We start from the raw sequence: 18,828 nt of genomic DNA, 5'->3' as shown, positions 1-18,828 counted from the left end.
GGCAGGGACAGGTGTGGAAGGGACAGCTGACACTGATGATGCCCAGTACCGGTGTTCTGAGCCACAGTCATACATTAGACCAATCTGGTAATCCCCAACCCCTTTCTAATTACAAGGATGAGTAACAGAGCTCTTCATTTCATACCCAGAGCTTGAATAACTTACTCTCAAGTGTATATACCTTTGCACTGCTGCTCTCACAAGTAGTTGGATCTTTTTATAGTTAATTCCTAGTACTTTGAAGAACTTACTGTTAACCATGGCCTTGAAATATGTCACTTTCAAATGATTTATTAACATATTTGAATATAATGCAAAATGCAAAAGTATATATATTTTAAGCTACTATTACTTCAACCTTCTATTACTTACTGTCTTGATTTGCAACACAATGAGGTTAAAGGCACACTTTTGTTCGCAGGGCAAAGTCCCATCTAACATGAATCTCAATCCTTACATCATTAATAGTCCATATTATCTTAATCAATAAAATGTTCAAATAAGTCTTATTGTAGTTCACAGATGAAACATAGAAAAAAGAAAAGTTCCTTGTCTCTCTGTGGCACATGTAGTTTTTATTTCCAGGTATATTCCAAAATTCTAAAAAGTATAAAAAAAAAAGTCTCACCGCAAGATTACTGAAATTCTTATTAGAACTTTTTTATCTAACTCAGGATTAGAGAGCATAAATCTACAATCTCTTAGAATCAGGAATTAAAAGTTAAAAACTTACACTCAAGCTGTGCAACCACATCTCCAGGGTCTACTGCTTCAGGGAACACCTACAGCGAGAGAAGGCAGAGGGAAGCAGGGCAGAGAAGAGGAAGCAAAAGGGTACATATGAAAGTCTTTGTGTTTTCCTTCCCCTTCCCAAAAGATTCCTCTCCCAACCAAAGAAACTTTAGACATTATTGAGAACAGTCACTTCCTCTCTGCTTCCCATGATCACTATGGAAGATTTTACAAACAAACAAACATTAAACTGGTTCTGCCTCCCTCTCCAATTTCATCTGCTAGAACTCTTCTCTTTTTTGTCACCATGACTATACTGGCCTTCTTGGTGTTTCTCCAGTTCATCAAGCTTGTTCCCAAGACACCTTTATATCTGCTGTTCCTCTGCTTAGAATGCTTTTCCCCGAGACCTTCAAATAACTGATACTGTCTCATAATTCAGGCTCAGCTTCACTGTTATTGCCTTCTCTGACCTTCCTTTAAAAGAGACAATCCCCGTCACCCCTCTATCCCCTTACTCTCCCTTTACTTTCATCATGATACTTACTATCTAAAATTACTTGCATTTACTTGATTATTGTCTGTTTCTCCCATTGCAATGTAAGCTCCAAGCGGGGAGACGGTTTGTCTTGTTTACCCAGTGCCTAGAACAGTGCGCAGAACTGAGCAGGCACTCAGTAATTACTTGTGGAGAAAAGGAAGAAAAAAAAAAAGGAAGGAAGGAGGAAGGGAAGAAAGGAAGGAAGGAAGGAAGGAGGGAAGTAGACAAGGAAAGGAGGAAAGAAATAAGTGAGAAATACAATTGGTAATAATTAACCAAAAGCATCAGGTTTAGGGGGGGAAACAAGAAAAGAGACATATAGAAAGAAGTACCACAAGACACCTATAAGTAAAATATGAGCTATTCTTACCTATGAATATCTCCCCTCTCTCTCTCGTTTATAAAAATGATTACTTAGAATTCAAGATGCTATATGTTATATAAAGCCCACAAGACAATTTTAGAAGTAAACTGACCCATCATGAAAAAGAGGCAAATGACTTGTTATATAATAAAATGCATATTTATTTTCAAGCTTCCAAATTTCAGTTACAAATCTCCTTTTGAATTTAAATCAAAGTGCATGGTCAACAATAATAATATGTGTTATTCAAAATTTGGAGCCACTTTGATTTTGTTTATTAACATTTGATTGGCTATTTGAACTCACCTTTTCAAACACCATTCTGGCATTGAAGACTAGTGGGAAATTGGCTGGGACACATTGTGTCTTTTTGTACTGGCCAAACACACAGATGCTAAGATAGATGTCCTCCTTGTCTTTCAACACCACTCCTGGGCAAGTTACCTGAAAGAAATTAGACAGATGGATGTGACTGCTTCATGAATTCCCTGGACTATCCTACCAAAATAACTTATCAAACATTGCATAAAAACACTAGTCTGCTAAGCTAATAAAAATATGCACAAGTAAAAAATAGAGAGCGATTCTAGTGTTTACGGAGTTAAATGAAATGCTTTTATAACTTCCATTCCTCTGAGAAATCTGTGATTTTTCCACTTGGTAATTTGTGCCACATTTGAAGCTCTATGTAATGGCTCTTGGGACAGACACTAATAGTTTTAAATAGTCAGCCTTAGGCTCCCACTTTATGTAGAATGCTGACATAAACTTATTCAGCATCATTTAACCACAAAGGATAGACTCAGCAGAAATAAAGCACTATGTTAGAGGACAAAAAATAAAAATCAAAAGCACAAATCTGACCTATATCACCCTAAATATCAGCCCATACACACCCTAATCAAAGGAAATATGACAGTTTCAAAGCAAGTGAATTGTAAATTTCCAGCCAATGAAATATTTTTAAATATAAAATTGCACTTAACTATTCTCTTGATTGACACAAAGTATAGGCATAAAATATGAAGTTTCTAAAAAATACATAGCACAGCCTCTCCAGTTCCTGCCATTTTTCATTGTCAATGATCAGCCACACCATTAAAGATTCTCTAAGATTTGAATCCAACCTATTACATAGCAATATTACTCAACATTTCCTAAAAATACAAAGTATAATTTTTTATTGTTTTCTGAACACACCCATAACTTTCTTGCTTGACATTCTTCCATTATCTGGATTACTACTCTTTACTACTTCATTCTATGCCCTCTTCATTTACTTCTACCACCTCCCAAGGTTTACATTAACTGCCATTCCATATATAAAACTTCTCCTGATTCACCAGCTACCATTATTCAATTCAATTCAATTCAAACATTTATAGTGAATTTATTATATTCAAGTAAATATGTTTTAGAGTCTCATAGCATTTTGTAGTTCTCTTAAGGCCCATGGATTTTAATTAAGTGGGTACATCTCACCTCTTTTTCATTACAAATTCCCTGAAAACAGAAATTTTAATTTTCTCATCAGTGAATCCAAAAACACAGATTTTCAGTATTAAGGAGCAGCTTAGAAATCCAATACACCTTTGGATTTTTTATATAGGAAAACAATAGAGCCCCAATAAAGTGAAGATGATTTACTTACTTAAAGTCACACAATAAATGAGTCATTCAGAGTGCTTAGAATACTGCCTGACAGAGCATTCAAGAAATACTAGCTATAATTATAGTTAGCCTGAAAGCCACTATCATTCGCTATCTTAATATAGACGACTGCACTGAAAAATGACTAAGACTTCATGTCCCTTTGTACACAGAATTTAAGATTATTTTCCATGCTAGCTATTTTCACTCCATCTACATCTTATTCTGTTTTCTACTTCTGTCCTAATGTATTCACTACTGATTATTAAAATCAAGGTCCTCAATAAATCTCATTCTATCAGTTTCATTTTCTACTCTGTCTCATTAAAACCAAACCTGTTAGAGTCCCTCTGAGTCTGTGTTATGCCTATAGATGTGGCTGGTCCAAACTGAGATGGACAGTAAGATGCAAAATATAGGATTTTGAAGATTTTTGAAGACTTGTTCAAACATTTTGAAGACTTATTACAAATAAACAGTGTAAAATATCTCATTAACAACTTTCATATTACTTACATGTTGAAAGGATAATACTTTGACTATACTGACATAAATAAAATTATGGTAAAAATTTTATCACTTTTAATTTTTTAATGCAGCTAGTAAAAAAAAATTAAATTACATACATGGCTCGTTTTCACTCATATTATATTTCTACTGGACAGCACAGCTCCAATTGTCCTCACAAGAAAATACTGAGTCTCTTTCTAATTTGTAATATCTGTAAGAAGACATGGTATTTTTCCCTCATCCACAATTTTACAAATTCTGCCACCCTTTAAAGGAATACCATGGAGCTTTCCAAAAAGAAGGCAAGAAAAGAAGGGGTTAAGAAAATCAGATGAAAACAAACAGAAATAGCAAGGTGCTAACTTAAAACAGCCATATGGATAATTACATGAATGTAAATATCCTCTAAGAGGCAGAAATTATCAGACTGGATAAAAAAGTAAGACATAACATGCTTGTCTGCAAAAAAAACAACTTTAAAGATTAAAACCCAGTGGCAATAATTATATTATACAAAATAGACTTTAAAGATTGCTACAAGAGACAAAGAAGGACGTTATATAATGATCAAGGGATCAATCCAAGAGAAGATGTAACAATTATAAATATATATGCACCCAACATAGGAGCACCTCAATATATAAGGCAACTGTTAACAGACCTAAAAGGAGAAATCAACAATACCACAATAATAGTGGGGAAACTGAATACCCCACTTACACCAACGGACAGATTATCCAGACAGAAAATCAATAAGGAAATACAGGCCTTAAGTGACAAATTAGACCAGATGGACTCAACTGTTATTTATAGAGCACGCCATCTGAAAGCAGAATATACATTCTTCTCAACTGCACACAGAACAGTCTCCAGGACAGATCACAAGCTGGCCTACAAAGCAAGCCTCAGTAAATTTAAGAAAACTGAAATCACATATCAAGCTTCTTTTCCAATTACAACACTATGAGATTAGAAATCAACTACAAGGAAAAAACTGCAAAACCCACAAACACGTGGAAGCTAAACAATATGCTACTAAACAACCAATGAATCACTGAGAAAATCAAAGAGGAAATCAAAAAAAACACTTAGAGCCAAATGAAAATGAAAACATGAAGATCCAAAACCTCTGGGACATAGCAAAATCAGTTCTAGGAGGGAAGTTTACAGTGATAAAGCTTACTTCAGGAAACAAGAACAATTTCAAATAAACAACCTAAGCTAACATCAAAAGCAATTAGAGAAAGAAGAACAAACAAAACCCAAAGTTAGTAGAAGGGAAGAAATCATAAAGATTAAAGCAGAAAATAAATGAAATAAAGACTAAAAATTTTTTTTAAAAAATCAATGAAACTAAGAGCTGGTTCCTTGAAAAGATAAACAAAATTGATAAACCTTTAGTCAGACTCATCAAGACAAAAAGGAAGAGGGCCCAAATTAATAAAATCAGAAATGAAAAAGAAGTTACAACCAACACTATAGAAATACAAAGGATCATAAGCATCTACTATGAGCAACTATACACCAACAAAATGGACAGCCTAGAAGAAACGGACAATTTCTTAAAAAGGTACAATTTGCCAAGACTGAATCAATTTGCCAAGACTGAACCAGAAAGACATAGAAAATATGAAGAGAAACCAATTACCAGCACTGAAATTGAATCAGTAATTAGAAAACTCCCAAGAAATAAGAGTCCAGGACCATACGGCTTCACAGGGGAATTCTACCACACATTCAGAGAAGAGTTAACACCAATTCTTCTGAAACTATTCCAAAAAACTGCAGAGGAAGGAACACTTCCAAACACATTCTATGAGGCCTCCATCATCCTGATACCAAGACAGGGAAAAAAAAAATCACAAAAAAGAACATTACAGCCAATATCACTTATGAATATAGGTGCAAAAATCCTCACAAAATACTAGCAAATTGACTCCAACAATACAGTAAAAGAATCATACACCATGATCAAGTGGGATTTATCCCAGGGATGCAAGGATTTTTCAGTATCCACAAATCAATCAGTGTGATACACATTAACAAACTGAAGAATAAAAACCATATAATCATCTCAATAGATGCCAAAAAAGCTTTTGATAAAATTCAATATCCATTAATGATTAAAATAAAACTCTCCAGAAAGTGGGCATAGAGGGAAGATACCTCAACATAATAAAGGTCATATATGACAAACCCACAGCTAACACATACTCAATGGTGAAAAGCTGAAAACATTTCCTCTAAGATCAGGAACAAGACAAGGATACCCACTCTTGCCACTTTTATTCAACATAGTTTTGGAAGTCCTAGCCACAGCAATCAGAGGGGAAAAAAAGAAATAAAAGGAATCCAAACTGGAAAAGAAAGAAAACTGTCACTGTCTGCAGATGACATGATACTGCTATACACAGAAAATCCTAAAGATGCTCCCAGAAAACTACTAGAGCTCATCAATGAATCTGATAATGTTGCAGGATACAAAATTAGTGCACAGAAGTCAGTTGCATTTTTATACACTAACAACAAAATAGCAAAAAAAGAAATTAAGGAAACAATCCCATCTACCATTTGATCAAAATGAATAAAAAACCTAGGAATAAACCTACCTAAGGAGGTAAAGGACCTGCACTCTGAAAACTGTAAGACACTGATGAAGGAAGTTGAAGATGACACAAACAGATAGAAAGATATACCATGTTCTTCGACTGGAAGAATCAATATTCTTAAAATGGCCATAGGCATTTTACCCAAGGCATTATACAGATTCAATGCAATCCCTATCAAATTACCAATGACATTTTTCACAGAACTGAAACAAAAAAATTTTTAATTTGTATGGAAACACAAAAGATCTCGAATAGCCCAAACAATTCTGAAAAAGAAGAACAAAGCTGGAGGAATCACGGTCCCTGACTTCATACTATACTACAAAGCTACAGTAATCAAAACAGTATGGTACCAGTGCAAAAACAGACACATAGATCAATGGAACAGGATAGAAAGTCCAGTAATAAACCCATGCACTTGTGGTCAATTAATCTACAATAAAAGAGGCAAGACTACACACTAGAGAAGACAGTCTCTTCAATAAGTGGTTCTGAGAAAACTGGACAGCTACATGTAAAAGAATGAAATTAGAACATTCTTTAACACCATATACAAAAATAAACTCAAAATGGGTTAAAGACCTAAATGTAAAACCAGATACTATAAAATTCCTAGAACAAAACATAGGTGGACCATTGCTTGACATAAATCATGGCAATATTTTTTGAAACAGCTTCTAGAGTAACAAAGATAAAAGCAAAAATAAACAAATGGGACATAATTAAAGCTTTTGCACAGCAAAGGAAACCATAAATAAAACGAAAAGACAACCTACAGAATGGGAGAAAATATTTGCAAATGACATGATCAACAAAGGACTAATTTCCAAAATATACAAACAATTCATACAAGTTAATATCAACAACAAAAACAAAAACAAAAAACGAACAAGCAACCCAATCACAAAATGGGCAGAAGACCTAAATATACATTTCTCCAAAGAAGATATCAGATGGCCCACAGGTACATGAAAAGATGCTCAATATCACTAATTATTAGAGAAATGAAAATCAAAACTACAATGACTTTTCACATAACACCAGTCAGAATGGTCATCATTAAAAACTCTACAAACAAGAAATGCTAGAGAGAGTGGAGAAGAGGGAACCCTCCTACACTGTTGGTGGGAATGTACATTGGTGCAGCCACTATGGAGGACAGTATGGAGGTTCCTTAAAAAACTAAAGATAGACTTACCATATGATCCAGCAATCCCACTCCTAGGCATATATCCAGAGAAAATTATAATTCAAAAAGACACATGCACCCCAATGTTCATAGCAGCACTATTTACAATAGCCAAGACATGGAAACAACCTAAATGTCCATCAACAGATAACAGGATAAAGAAGATGTATATATAGGTAAAAATGGAAAATTACTCAGCCATAAAAAGTATGAAATAATGCCATTTGCAGCAACATGGTTAGACCTAGAGATTATCAGACTAAGTGAAGTAAGTCAGCAAAGAAAGACAAATATTATATGATAGCACTTATATGTGGAATCTAAAAGGAAAAAGATACGAATTTTATTTACAAACCAGAAATAGAGTCTTGGCCATAGAAAACAAACCATGGTTATCAAAGTGGAAAGGGATAACTTAGGAGTCTGGGATTAAAAGATACACATTACTATATATAAACAGATAAACAAGGACCTATTGTATAGTACAGGGAATTATTTCAATTTCTTGTAATAAGCTATAATGAAAAAGAACTTGAAAAAATATGTTTGTATATGTATAACTGACTCACTTTGCTGTACACTTGAAATTGACATTGTTAACTACATTTCAATAAAAAATAAAAATTTTAAAATGATAGATGATATGAGTCATAAAACAAGATTCAGGAAACATAAAAGGAAGTAAGTTCAATATGCAAAAATCAACTTTATTTCTCTATATTAGCAACAACATTTAAAAAAAATTAATACCATTTACAATAGCTTTAAAAATGTTGGCATATACTACTTAGGTATAAGTTTAAGAAAGTATGTGTAAGGCATGTATACTGAAAACTACAAACATCACTGAACAAAACTGAAGACCTAAATAGACGAAAAATACAACAGGTTAATGGATTGAAAGATTCAATATTAAGAAATCAATTCTCAAAAAACTGGTCCATAATTTCAGTGCAATCCCAAGCACTCATGTTTAAAAAGAGATGCTAAATGAGAAATTATGGAATATGCAGTCAATGAAGTTAAAAAATCTCAGTAGAGGAGATTTAAAAAATTAACTTAATTAAGTAAATAAGAATATAATACAGAAAAATTCTCCCAGAACAGGAAGATATAAAGATAAATATTATACCAAAAAAGCAGTTAAGAATGGAGATAAAAGTTCTAATATATATCTAATAGTACTGTCAGAAAAAAAGAGAAAACAGCAGAAAAACAATATTCAAAGATATTAAAGACTAGGAATTTCCTAGAACCGTAGAAACCCATAATTTCTCAGATGGAAAGTACATAGCCAGTGCAAAACAGAATAAAAAGAAATGAATCCATAGTTCTATACATCATACTGTACTACAATACACCTGGATAAAGTGAAAATACATTTTCATAGTGAAGATTTTAATATATTTCCATTACAGTATGGTAGAGGTTACATGCAGACATGCAGACAAACAGTTTCATATGGATTTGAGGATTTTTCAGAGAAAATCAATTTGATCTGATATGGTAGATAGAGTCCTACATTCAACAAATAAAGTTATATATTATTTTCAAGTAAATAAAGTCATTCACAATAATTGGATAATATTCATAATATATAGTATATATATAATAATTGGATAATAACACATAGAAAATCTCAACAAAAATATTCAGTATTATACAGACTTCATTCTCTACCCCCAATGTAATTAAATTAAAATACCATAATAAAAATTAGAATGTGTGTGTGTGTATTGGAGGGGGAAAGGGCAGGGAATGAGAGTGTATACATACATATAAATCCTATACATCCTGAAATAAAAAGAAACTCTTAAATAGTTCATAAGCTAAAGTAAAAAGTATAAAATAAATTTTATAAAAATTATAAAATATTTTGAACCAACAGTTTTAAACAAACAATTTTAAAACAGTATAAGTAGCACATGGAGATAAATTAAATGCCTTAAAGACAGATATTAAAATGAGAAAAGTATTGAGAAATAAGGAGAATGGTAACACAAAATTCAGAGTAATGATCAGCCAAAGGAAGAGCGGAGGAGGGATCCTATCAGAGAGAGAGATAAGGAGACTTCACCTTTATCTGTAACGTGTTACTGCTTAAAGCTGATGGGCAGTAATATGGGTGTTCATTATGTTGCTCTTTATAACTTTTTGTACATATGAAATATTTCAAAATAAATGTTTTAGGAATAAACAACATAAAACTAAATAAGTATTTGACTTACAAAGCTAAAATCTCATCTATGGACACAAATGAAAGATCCTAAAGAAAAAAAAAATAGCCAATCAAATCCAGCAAAAATATAGTAAACATAATACATTCTGACCAAAAAAAAAAGTCTATCATAGAAATGGAAAGGGTGCAACATCACAAAATGTTTCCTTTCTACAGAACATGGGAGCAATGTTACATAATAATCTCATTAACTGAGGAAAGAGTATTCAATATAATTCAAAACTCAGGATATTTTAAAAATTAGGAATAGAAGGGAACTTTCTTAACTCAATAAGTGAAAATCCTACAGCTAATATTATACTAGGTTGAAATATATGAAATTGTCATTTTTTTAAAAAGTCAAAAAATGGGCCATTATCAGAAATTTTATAAGATACAATCTAATACTGATGAAACTTCAGAAGCGTAATTTAAAATAAAAATAAAAAGGCAAGTACATCTACTATTATTCCCACTATTTAACACTATACTGGGATTCTAGTCAAGTACTCAAGTAAGAAAACGGAAAGAAATAAAAAAAGACTGTACAGGAGAAATCAAAACTGTCTTTATAAGCAAACATGATTTTCCACATAGAAAAATCTAAATAACTAGTATGAGATTTCAGCAATGTTGCTGAATATAAAATATGCAACAAAGACATGTACAATAATGTTCACAGGAGCACACTTTGTCACATCCCAAAACTGGAAAAAATGAAAACGGCACCAACAATAGGATGGATACAGAGGAACTGAACAGTCTTCCAAGTAAGACATGCAAATGGCCAACAGGTACATGAAAAGGTGCTCAACATCACTAATCGTCAGGGAAACACAAATCAAAACCACAGTGAGATGACACCTCACACCTGTCAGAATGGCTATCATTAAAAAGAGATAGCAAGTGTTAGTGATGATACGGAGAAAAGGGAGCCCTAGGGCACTGCTGGTGGGACTGCAGATTGAGTGCGGCCACTATGGAAAACAGGATGGAGGCGCCTCAGAAAATTTAAAATGGAACAACCACACGATCCAGCAACCCCACTTCTGGATGTATACCCAAAGAACTGAAATCGAGATCTCATAGAGGTATCTGCACTCCCATGTTCACTGCAGCTTTACTCACAGTAGCCAAGGTATGGAAACAACCTTATTCAGCCATGAGAAAAAAGGAAAACCTGCCATTTGTGACAACTTGGGTGGACCTTCAGGGCATTATGTTAAGTGAAACAAGTCAGACAAAGACATAGGATATCACAAACTCAGAGAAACAGAGAGTAGAGCGGTGGTTACCAAGGGTTGGGGGCAGTGGGTGGGAATGGAGAGACATTGGTTAAAAGGTATAAACTTCTAGTACAGGATTAACAAGTCTGGCGATCTAAGCTACAGCATGGTGATTACAACTAGTAGTACTGTGTTATATACTTGAATGACCCTAAGAGAGTAAACCTTAACTGTTCTCACCATGAAAAAAGAAATGGTAACTACATGAGGATGGAGGTGGTAGCTATACCACAATTCTATAGTGGTAATCATTTTGCAATTCATAAACATGTCAAATCAACGTATCATACAATTTAAACTTATGCAATGCTATGTGTCAATATATTTCAATAAAGCTAAGGGGAAAACAATAAAAGGGATAAAGAATTATTGCCTCACATGACAACATGGATGAATTCTTACAAAGAAGTTATACATAAGAAAGTTCATACCATGGAAGGAAGGAGGGAGGGGAAGGAAGAAGAGAGGGAGAAAGAGAGAGACAGAGAGACTGACATCAGAAGTTTAAAATATGCTGTGATAGAAGTCAAGATAGTGGTTACCTCTGGGAGGGGAAGCAGGGCAGGTGGAGTGGCTGGAAGGGATGGAGCACAGGAAGAAAGCTGGGGTGCTGATGATATTCTAATTATCCATCTGGGTGGTGATTACACACTTTGTATTTGTGCACCTTCTGAATTTATGCTAAAGTTCCATAAAAAGTTGACTTAGAAACTCAATAGTATTCTTTGTTTACCAGCAACAACAAAATAGAAAATGGGGGGGGGGAGCATTACTAAAAAGAGCAAAAACAAAGTAAAAAAACAAGCTTCATCTTGAAGACGTGTGAAATTTACATCACCTATAACCAACAGAGGTAGGTGTCCAAACTATGTTTAACAAAAAAAAAATGGCTGTTCACAGAAAAGGAAATTGCTAAGACTGGAGATTCACAGTTATGCAGCCACAGTCTGAGAAATGCTCGGAGGCACCAGAAGCTAGAAGAACAAGGAAGAATCTTCCCCTAGAGCCTTCTGATTGGCCCTGTCAATACCTCAGTTTTGAACTTCTGTCCTCCAGAAGTATGAGAGGATAAATTTGTCTGTTTTAAGATACCACATTTGAGGTAATCTGTTACAGCATCCCTAGGAAATATACAATTCTCAAAGACTTAGTAGTTTCATTTCTAAATCTATTCCCTAGAGCACTGGGTCTCTTTAAGATCCAAAACCCTCCTTTTACAATAAATATTTTGTAATTTATCTATACAAGTAACTAATAAATAAACCAATGCCTTAACTGAAAAAATTTATAATAAATTTTATATTTCTACACATAAACATTCAGGCAGGACTAAGCTAGAAGATACAATATTTGCACCTATTCACAGAATCTACATGAAATGGGCAGTTTTCAAAAGCAGAATGAGAGGTGTCACATGTTAGCCACTCAAACACAAGAAGGACTGCCACTGATGCCATGATTTTATGAAAAAGTTCACTCTTAGCAGAGTTCCAAACAAAATAAAGCATACTCTTTCCTCAATTTATCCAGTAATTGCATTCCTTGAAAATTCACTGCATTTAAAAACTTTAAAAGACTTTGGGTTTATACTTCACACAGAGTTAGGTTCTTAATCACTAATAATTACAAATAGGTTTTCAACTGCACATTCAATGGGACATTCAAATCAGGCAGAATATTAGGCAATTAACACCAAAAAGAACCCCTCCTCCAAGCACTATGGTAAACAAAGGTAACCCAACAAATTTCTAGAATGCTCCCTAGAGCACAGTACCTGCCCTTGAAAACAAATGACTCATGGATACCAGAAGACATGTACAAATATTCTCATTGCAACATGGTTGGTAATATTAAAAAAGAGGAAAGCTGGTATTTGAATGTCCATCAGTAGGAAAATAAGAATTAGATCACTGTCATATGAATATAAAGCATTCTATAGTAATTAAAGAGAGGAACTAAATCTGCAAGAATCAATGCTGACAAATTTCAAAAACAGCAAAGCGGAAAAAACAGGTTTGCAAGAAGGACACAGACAATATGATACAATTTGTGTAAAGTTTTAAAACAATAGTTAACATAGTACACAGGCATGCACAAATATGTAGCCGAAGCACAAAAATGCAAACGAAGGGAACACACTCCAGTTTCATGATACTGATTACCTAACCTCTAGGGAGGGATGGAGGGAGGGATACTGGGCTCAGGAAGAGGTGTGACGTGACCTTAACTAAATCTGTAACATTTTATTTCTTAAAAACAAAAATCTGCAGGAAACATGTAAAATAAGCATTTGTTAAATCAGAGAGAGAGGAGATCACAGTACTTAGGGTTTTTTTTCCGTAAGTTTAAAGTACTTTAAAGTTTTAAAAAGTCTCTATTCCAGGGAAATTACCAACTGTAGCATAACGGAGTTAAGAAAAGCCGGATAAGCACCACAGAGGTTCAGATGAGCAGTGACTGAAAGGACCTGGGTCTGTTTGCCCCGGTGCTACCAGTAATTTGAGTAATGTAGTTAGTGAGATGAGTATGGAGAAGAAAAATGGGGAATTATATAATATAAACTAGCCCCAAACTGACACTATTCAGGTAAAGCAAGTGGGCTGGTTTCATAACCCAGGCCTTAGGCTTTACTCCTGCACCTTCAATTTCTTCCTTATATATTCCTAAATAATCTCATGAAAATTGCACTACTGAACAAGAAGAAAGTGGAGAGAAGACGCAGTAACTATATTTTTTCATATGAGAGATAAAATGTTTCAAATATTAAAAGTGTAAGTGATGGGAAATACAATTTTTGCTGCTCTTTAAAACAAGTTACTTGGCACACTATGTAATTTTCCAGATATTCATTGTGAAAAGTCACACTTTCTTCCCAGCAACATATTTTCTCTGAAGTCATGGCTTTGTTGAGGAAAATATTGTTATCCACCAAAACCTTTCATGTTTACTATGTTTTTGCTCATATGCACAGTATTAAGCATGAGAGGATCATGAACACAAAACTACATCAAAATAAACATGGAGAGAGGAGATAATGAAGTGCCACACTTTCAATAGGCAGGGAGAAATAAAATATCTAATTTCCACTTTAGAAGAATGGGAAACAAATTAAATGTCACCACAAGGGGAAAAAATTCAGACAATATAACATTCTGTATCTGAGCCTGGTCTCCAAAAGGTAACGTGCATTAAATGACTTTTATGGGAATGAATGTTCATAGTAGCTCTATCCCTGACAACCACAACCTGGTAACAACCCAAATAATCAACACTAAACAGAATGGATAAACATGCTGTGGTGAGTGAAAGAATAAAACACGTATCATATGATAGAACACTACTCCACAAGATAAAGGAACAAACCACAGATACGCACAGCAACACAGAAGAGTCTCAAAAATATGATGAGCAAAGAAGCCAACACAAAATATTACACACTATATGGCTCCATTTACTATGAAGTTCAAGTACTGGCAAACTAATCTTCAGTGACAGAAATCAGAAATGGGAGTTCCCTCTGCATGGGGCTTGAAAGGGAAACAAGGGCATTCACTGGAGTGATGGGCGTGTTCTCAGTCTTGATCTGAATAATGCTTACATGAGTGTATAAATTTATCTAAACCCACGGGGGGAAAAAATACATTGTGGGAATGAAAAAACAGAATTGCTCTATATTAAAATGGACTAAAAAGATCTAATAACAAAATGCAGCACATAAACTTTGATTGGATCCTGGTTTGAAAAAGTTAACTATACAAGTCATTTTTGTGACAACTAGGAAAACTTGAATATGGAGTAGACACAGGAAAAACTGAGTATGGACTAGATACTAAGAAATCATTAATAATTATCTCAGGTATAATAACAGTATTGTAATTATGCAGAACAATGTATTTTTAGAAGATTTAGGAGCTTAAGTATTTATTTTCATATTTTTAGCAAAAAATTTATTTTATATATAAACATAAATATGTATACAAATATATCAAATTAATCTATATAGGTCATGGGATATATTATTCATTGTACTATTCTTCCAACTACTCTGAATGTTTGAAAAATGTCAATAAAAAATTGAGGGAAAAGAATACGTGAACTTTTTTAGATTTAGAGTGATCTTCTAGATAGACTAAGGAAAGAAAAAAAACAAAGTGCAGACTAGTTTATATAATATGCTACCTATTGTGTAAGAAAGGAAAGTAAAAACATATATATAGGAAGGGGAGAATGTACAATGTGTGTGTGTGAGAGTGAATGCTGGTATCTATCTGATTATATTACAAAAGGAAATATTTGAAGCACAAATGACACCAATAACAATGGTTACCTATAACAAGACAAAAAAAGATGGAAAATAGGTTTGAATAGGGCTGGGAAGTGAGACTTCTCTGAGTGTATCATCTTACATAGTTTTGACTTGTATACCCTATAGATGTAAAACATTAAGTTGAAAAGAAAAAAACTGAAATTGAAAAGATGTTAAAATATCTATGCTTATTTAATTCCTCTATTCAAAGCCAAATTAATGAAAAGTATTTAATTTCTATGATTATTAACAGTCTTGTTTGTTCCTTCTGAGCATCAGAGCCACTTAACAGGGTTTTTTGTGGTCAGAAAGCTTAGCATCTTGTTGCAGATTTGCCCCTAAATAGTTGTGCAAATCTAGAAAAAATTGGCCATGCTAAGCCTCAATTTTCTCACCTGTGAAAAGAAAGTAAATTCAATGATAGCTAAGATTTCTGAGAACTGTCAAATGTTGTGACTCAAACGTGTGTTGAAAAAAAAGCAAACAGTAATGTTTCCACCCTCATAATTTCTTAAGCCGCGATGAACAACAAAGCTCCATTATCCAGTCATTCCCTTTCCGCCGCAAGACTGGTAACTGGGGAGGAAGAGAAGTGAAATAACTTCTCTCTCCGATCCCTTCAGACAGCAGTCAGTTACCAAGAAGTACTTCCTCTTAGAAGGTCGGGATTGGCCGAAGCAGGGAAGCCACAGCCCGCCCGCCAGGCGGCCGCTCTCCCCAGGCGGCTGCGCCCATTGGTTAGCAGAGGAGGAAGCCGCCGCCAGCAGCAGAGTCTAGGCAGGCTGAACTCCGCAGTTTTACTCACTGCCACCCACCCCACCCCAAGCCCAGCGGTTTAGGAAGCTTCGTGTATTCTTTTGCTAAATGAATCCTCCTTAACAAAAAGGCTGCCAAACTACGGCAGCTGTGGGAAGGAAAAAACATCTGAATCCAAAACTACAGAGTTCCTGACACAGCAACGAGTAAAATCTCTGCAGCCTTATAGATACAGCGAGTAGCAGGGAACTTTCTTCTCTACCCCTGCCTCACACTTTGCCCTACCCAGCCTGCCTTTCTTTAAGACCTTTCAAAAGTCCCAATGGTCTGGTGACTTCCCTGGGGGGTTCGTGGACTGTGCTGCAGAGGCTTCATTGTAAAGTGAGGAAGGACAGCCAGGAAAGCCAGGGAAGGGGGTGGTGGGGTGCCAGAGACCGAAGACTCGCCTGCAGGGTGTGCAGGAAGAAAGTGGGGAGGGCTACCTGCTGCACACCCAGAGGAGTACTGTTGGATATTTATGTACGTACACACACACACACACACACACAGTTTTGCTGGGTGATGAAAGAGTTGAGAAATAAAAGGACTTAGAGAAATGAAAAGAGAGGAAAAGGTCTGAAGGAGGAATTTTGTGTCCAAATTGCTTGCAGGTCTAAAATGGAGGTATGGAAAGACTTGGGGTGGGGGTGGGGGTCCTCTAGAAGAGAGAAGCTGGGGCTTTCATCCGAAGAGAATGAGAGGGTTCTGTAAAGAATGAGGAGGAAAGAGTCCTGCACCCCTTGGAAGGGTCTTCCGAGATGATTCAGAGGGATGGTGTTTGCTTATAGCATGGAGAGCTCCAAGGCCTTTCACTTGAGGAAGGACATGGGGGTTCTCAGCCTCAGCTGGATTTCCACAGCAGGCTGGGGGACAGGATCCTCTTCAGCGTGTCTGGGAGGTGGCTGGGGTGGGGTGGAGAGTTTGCAAGTCCTCTCCAGCAAATTTAGAGAATGAGCAGTTTCCCTCTAAAAGTTGGCGCCTTGCTTGGAGTGAAGGGAAGGATAAGGGATCCCGCTCAGTGTCGGTGAGTCGGGGGACTGGAGGGACCTGAAATGGTTTCTGAGAGGTTGGCCCTGGGGGGAGAGGGCTAGGTGCTGTGTGCAGTGATGACACGCTTCCGTTGAGGGATGTGGGGATGCTACTTGGAAGACTGAGAGGAAAGGCCCCTTCACTACTCAGAAGCTTGGAAATTTGTCTGAAAGAATCCGCCAGCAGTGATTTGGGAGGAAATACACTCCACCTCGCCCCCGAAGACTGGGGAGAAGCCCGACCGGCCAGTAATAATTTCTCACTAAAAGAAGAGGAGCAGAGAAGAGGAATTTAAAAAGAAGCCCCCGTCAACCCAATTCACTGGAAAGTGAAGAGCGGGAGAGGAGGACTTTCTAAAGTGGTTTGTAAAGGATCTGAAGGAACCCGAGCTGGAAGTTGGGAGGAAACGACGGGAGCTTAAGTGGAGAGTTGGGGAGGGGTCAGGCCTCTGTGTGGCTGTAGTGGGAAGGAGTCCGTGATTTTCGGATGGGGGAAGACCGAGGTGACACGGAGTCAAGCTCCTTAGGGATGATTCGGAGGGTGGAGGTTTCGAAGTGACCCGAAGTTCTCGGAAGTGAGCTGAGGTGGCATCCCAAGTAAACTCCGGGGGCTAACGACACCCAGGAGACAGCGATGGGGGAGCGACCAGTACTCACAGAGCGGATCTCCAGCGCCAGGGCGCATTGCAGCGCCTTCACCTTCGGCATCCGCGCAGGGTGGGGCGGCGGGGAGGGTCCCCGACCGCGGGCCCGAGGGAGGCGAGGAGACGCAGGGCGGGGCGGGGACAGGGAGGAGACGAGGTGGCGGCGGCGGTGGCAGCTGTGGCCCCCAGGCCGGGGCCCGCGGTCCAGCCTGGGTCCCGCCCGAGCAGCAGCTGTGCGCGGGGCGCGGACTCGTTGTCATAGCAGCCAGAAGGGGCGTGGCCGGAAGAGAAGCTGGGCGGGGACGCGCCAGAGACTCCGAGAGAGGGCGAACGGATGGGGGCGGGGCTGGGAGAAGCCGGGAGGGGCGGGGCTGCGCGAGGAGGCGGGGATTCCGAAGGGGTGGGGCGGGGCAGTTCATCTGTGACATCAAACCACAGGCCCAAAGCCAGAGGAAGGAGAGAATAAGCTGTTTAATAGGACAGTGCACAGGTCAAGGAGTTGGACTCAGGAGCCCTGAGTTCCAACGCAGCAGTGGCAACTTGAGCTAGTGACATTCCTCTGCGGCCTCAGTTTCCCCGACTGTACAAAATAATAATGATTAATCATTTTATTTGAATTTCACCATATGGTTTTCAAAGTCAGCATGAGAAAACTGAGGATTGGAGAAGAGACTTGCCAATTCAAACACAGAACCAGGACTGGACCTCAGGAGATCTCAAGTAAAACTCCAGTTGCCTCCCTGAGAAGACGAGCTTCAATCAAGTCACCTTCCTCTTCCTAGTCTCCTATTCTGGGATTCTTTGCTCTTTCGTCCCCCTCTCCCTTCAAGGTTTCCTGTTTAATTTACCAGTGTACGCATCTCAGTGTATATTGTTTAAATTGAACTGTCAATGAAGAGCCAACAATAACTCCAGTTGCAAAGGGCCTGGGCCATAATCATCAAAGATTAAAAGAA

The 18,828-nt window shown here is 37.0% G+C and overlaps 1 protein-coding gene across 2 annotated transcripts in view; it reads right to left on the bottom strand.

Annotated features, from left to right (window-relative positions):
- Positions 1 to 18,135, bottom strand: part of SPATA6 (spermatogenesis associated 6) — a 98,553-nt gene extending 80,418 nt beyond the window's left edge. The window contains exons 1-3 of one of the 2 annotated variants that reach the window (XM_006200457.4): positions 17,886 to 18,135; positions 1,944 to 2,081; positions 734 to 782 (exon numbers count right to left, since the gene is read on the bottom strand). In XM_006200457.4, the coding sequence (XP_006200519.1) occupies positions 734 to 782; positions 1,944 to 2,081; positions 17,886 to 17,936 (238 nt within the window). In that variant the 5' untranslated portion in view covers positions 17,937 to 18,135. The remainder of the gene's footprint in view (positions 1 to 733; positions 783 to 1,943; positions 2,082 to 17,885) is intronic. The other variant, XM_006200459.4, reaches the window with a different exon arrangement.
- Between the last annotated feature and the right edge of the window lie 693 nt (positions 18,136 to 18,828).

The sequence above is a fragment of the Vicugna pacos genome, chromosome 13 (assembly GCF_048564905.1).
Source record: "Vicugna pacos chromosome 13, VicPac4, whole genome shotgun sequence".
NCBI lineage: Eukaryota > Metazoa > Chordata > Mammalia > Artiodactyla > Camelidae > Vicugna > Vicugna pacos.
The sequence above is the reverse complement of the archived record's forward strand: the minus strand, read 5'-3'. Positions and strand labels throughout refer to the sequence as shown.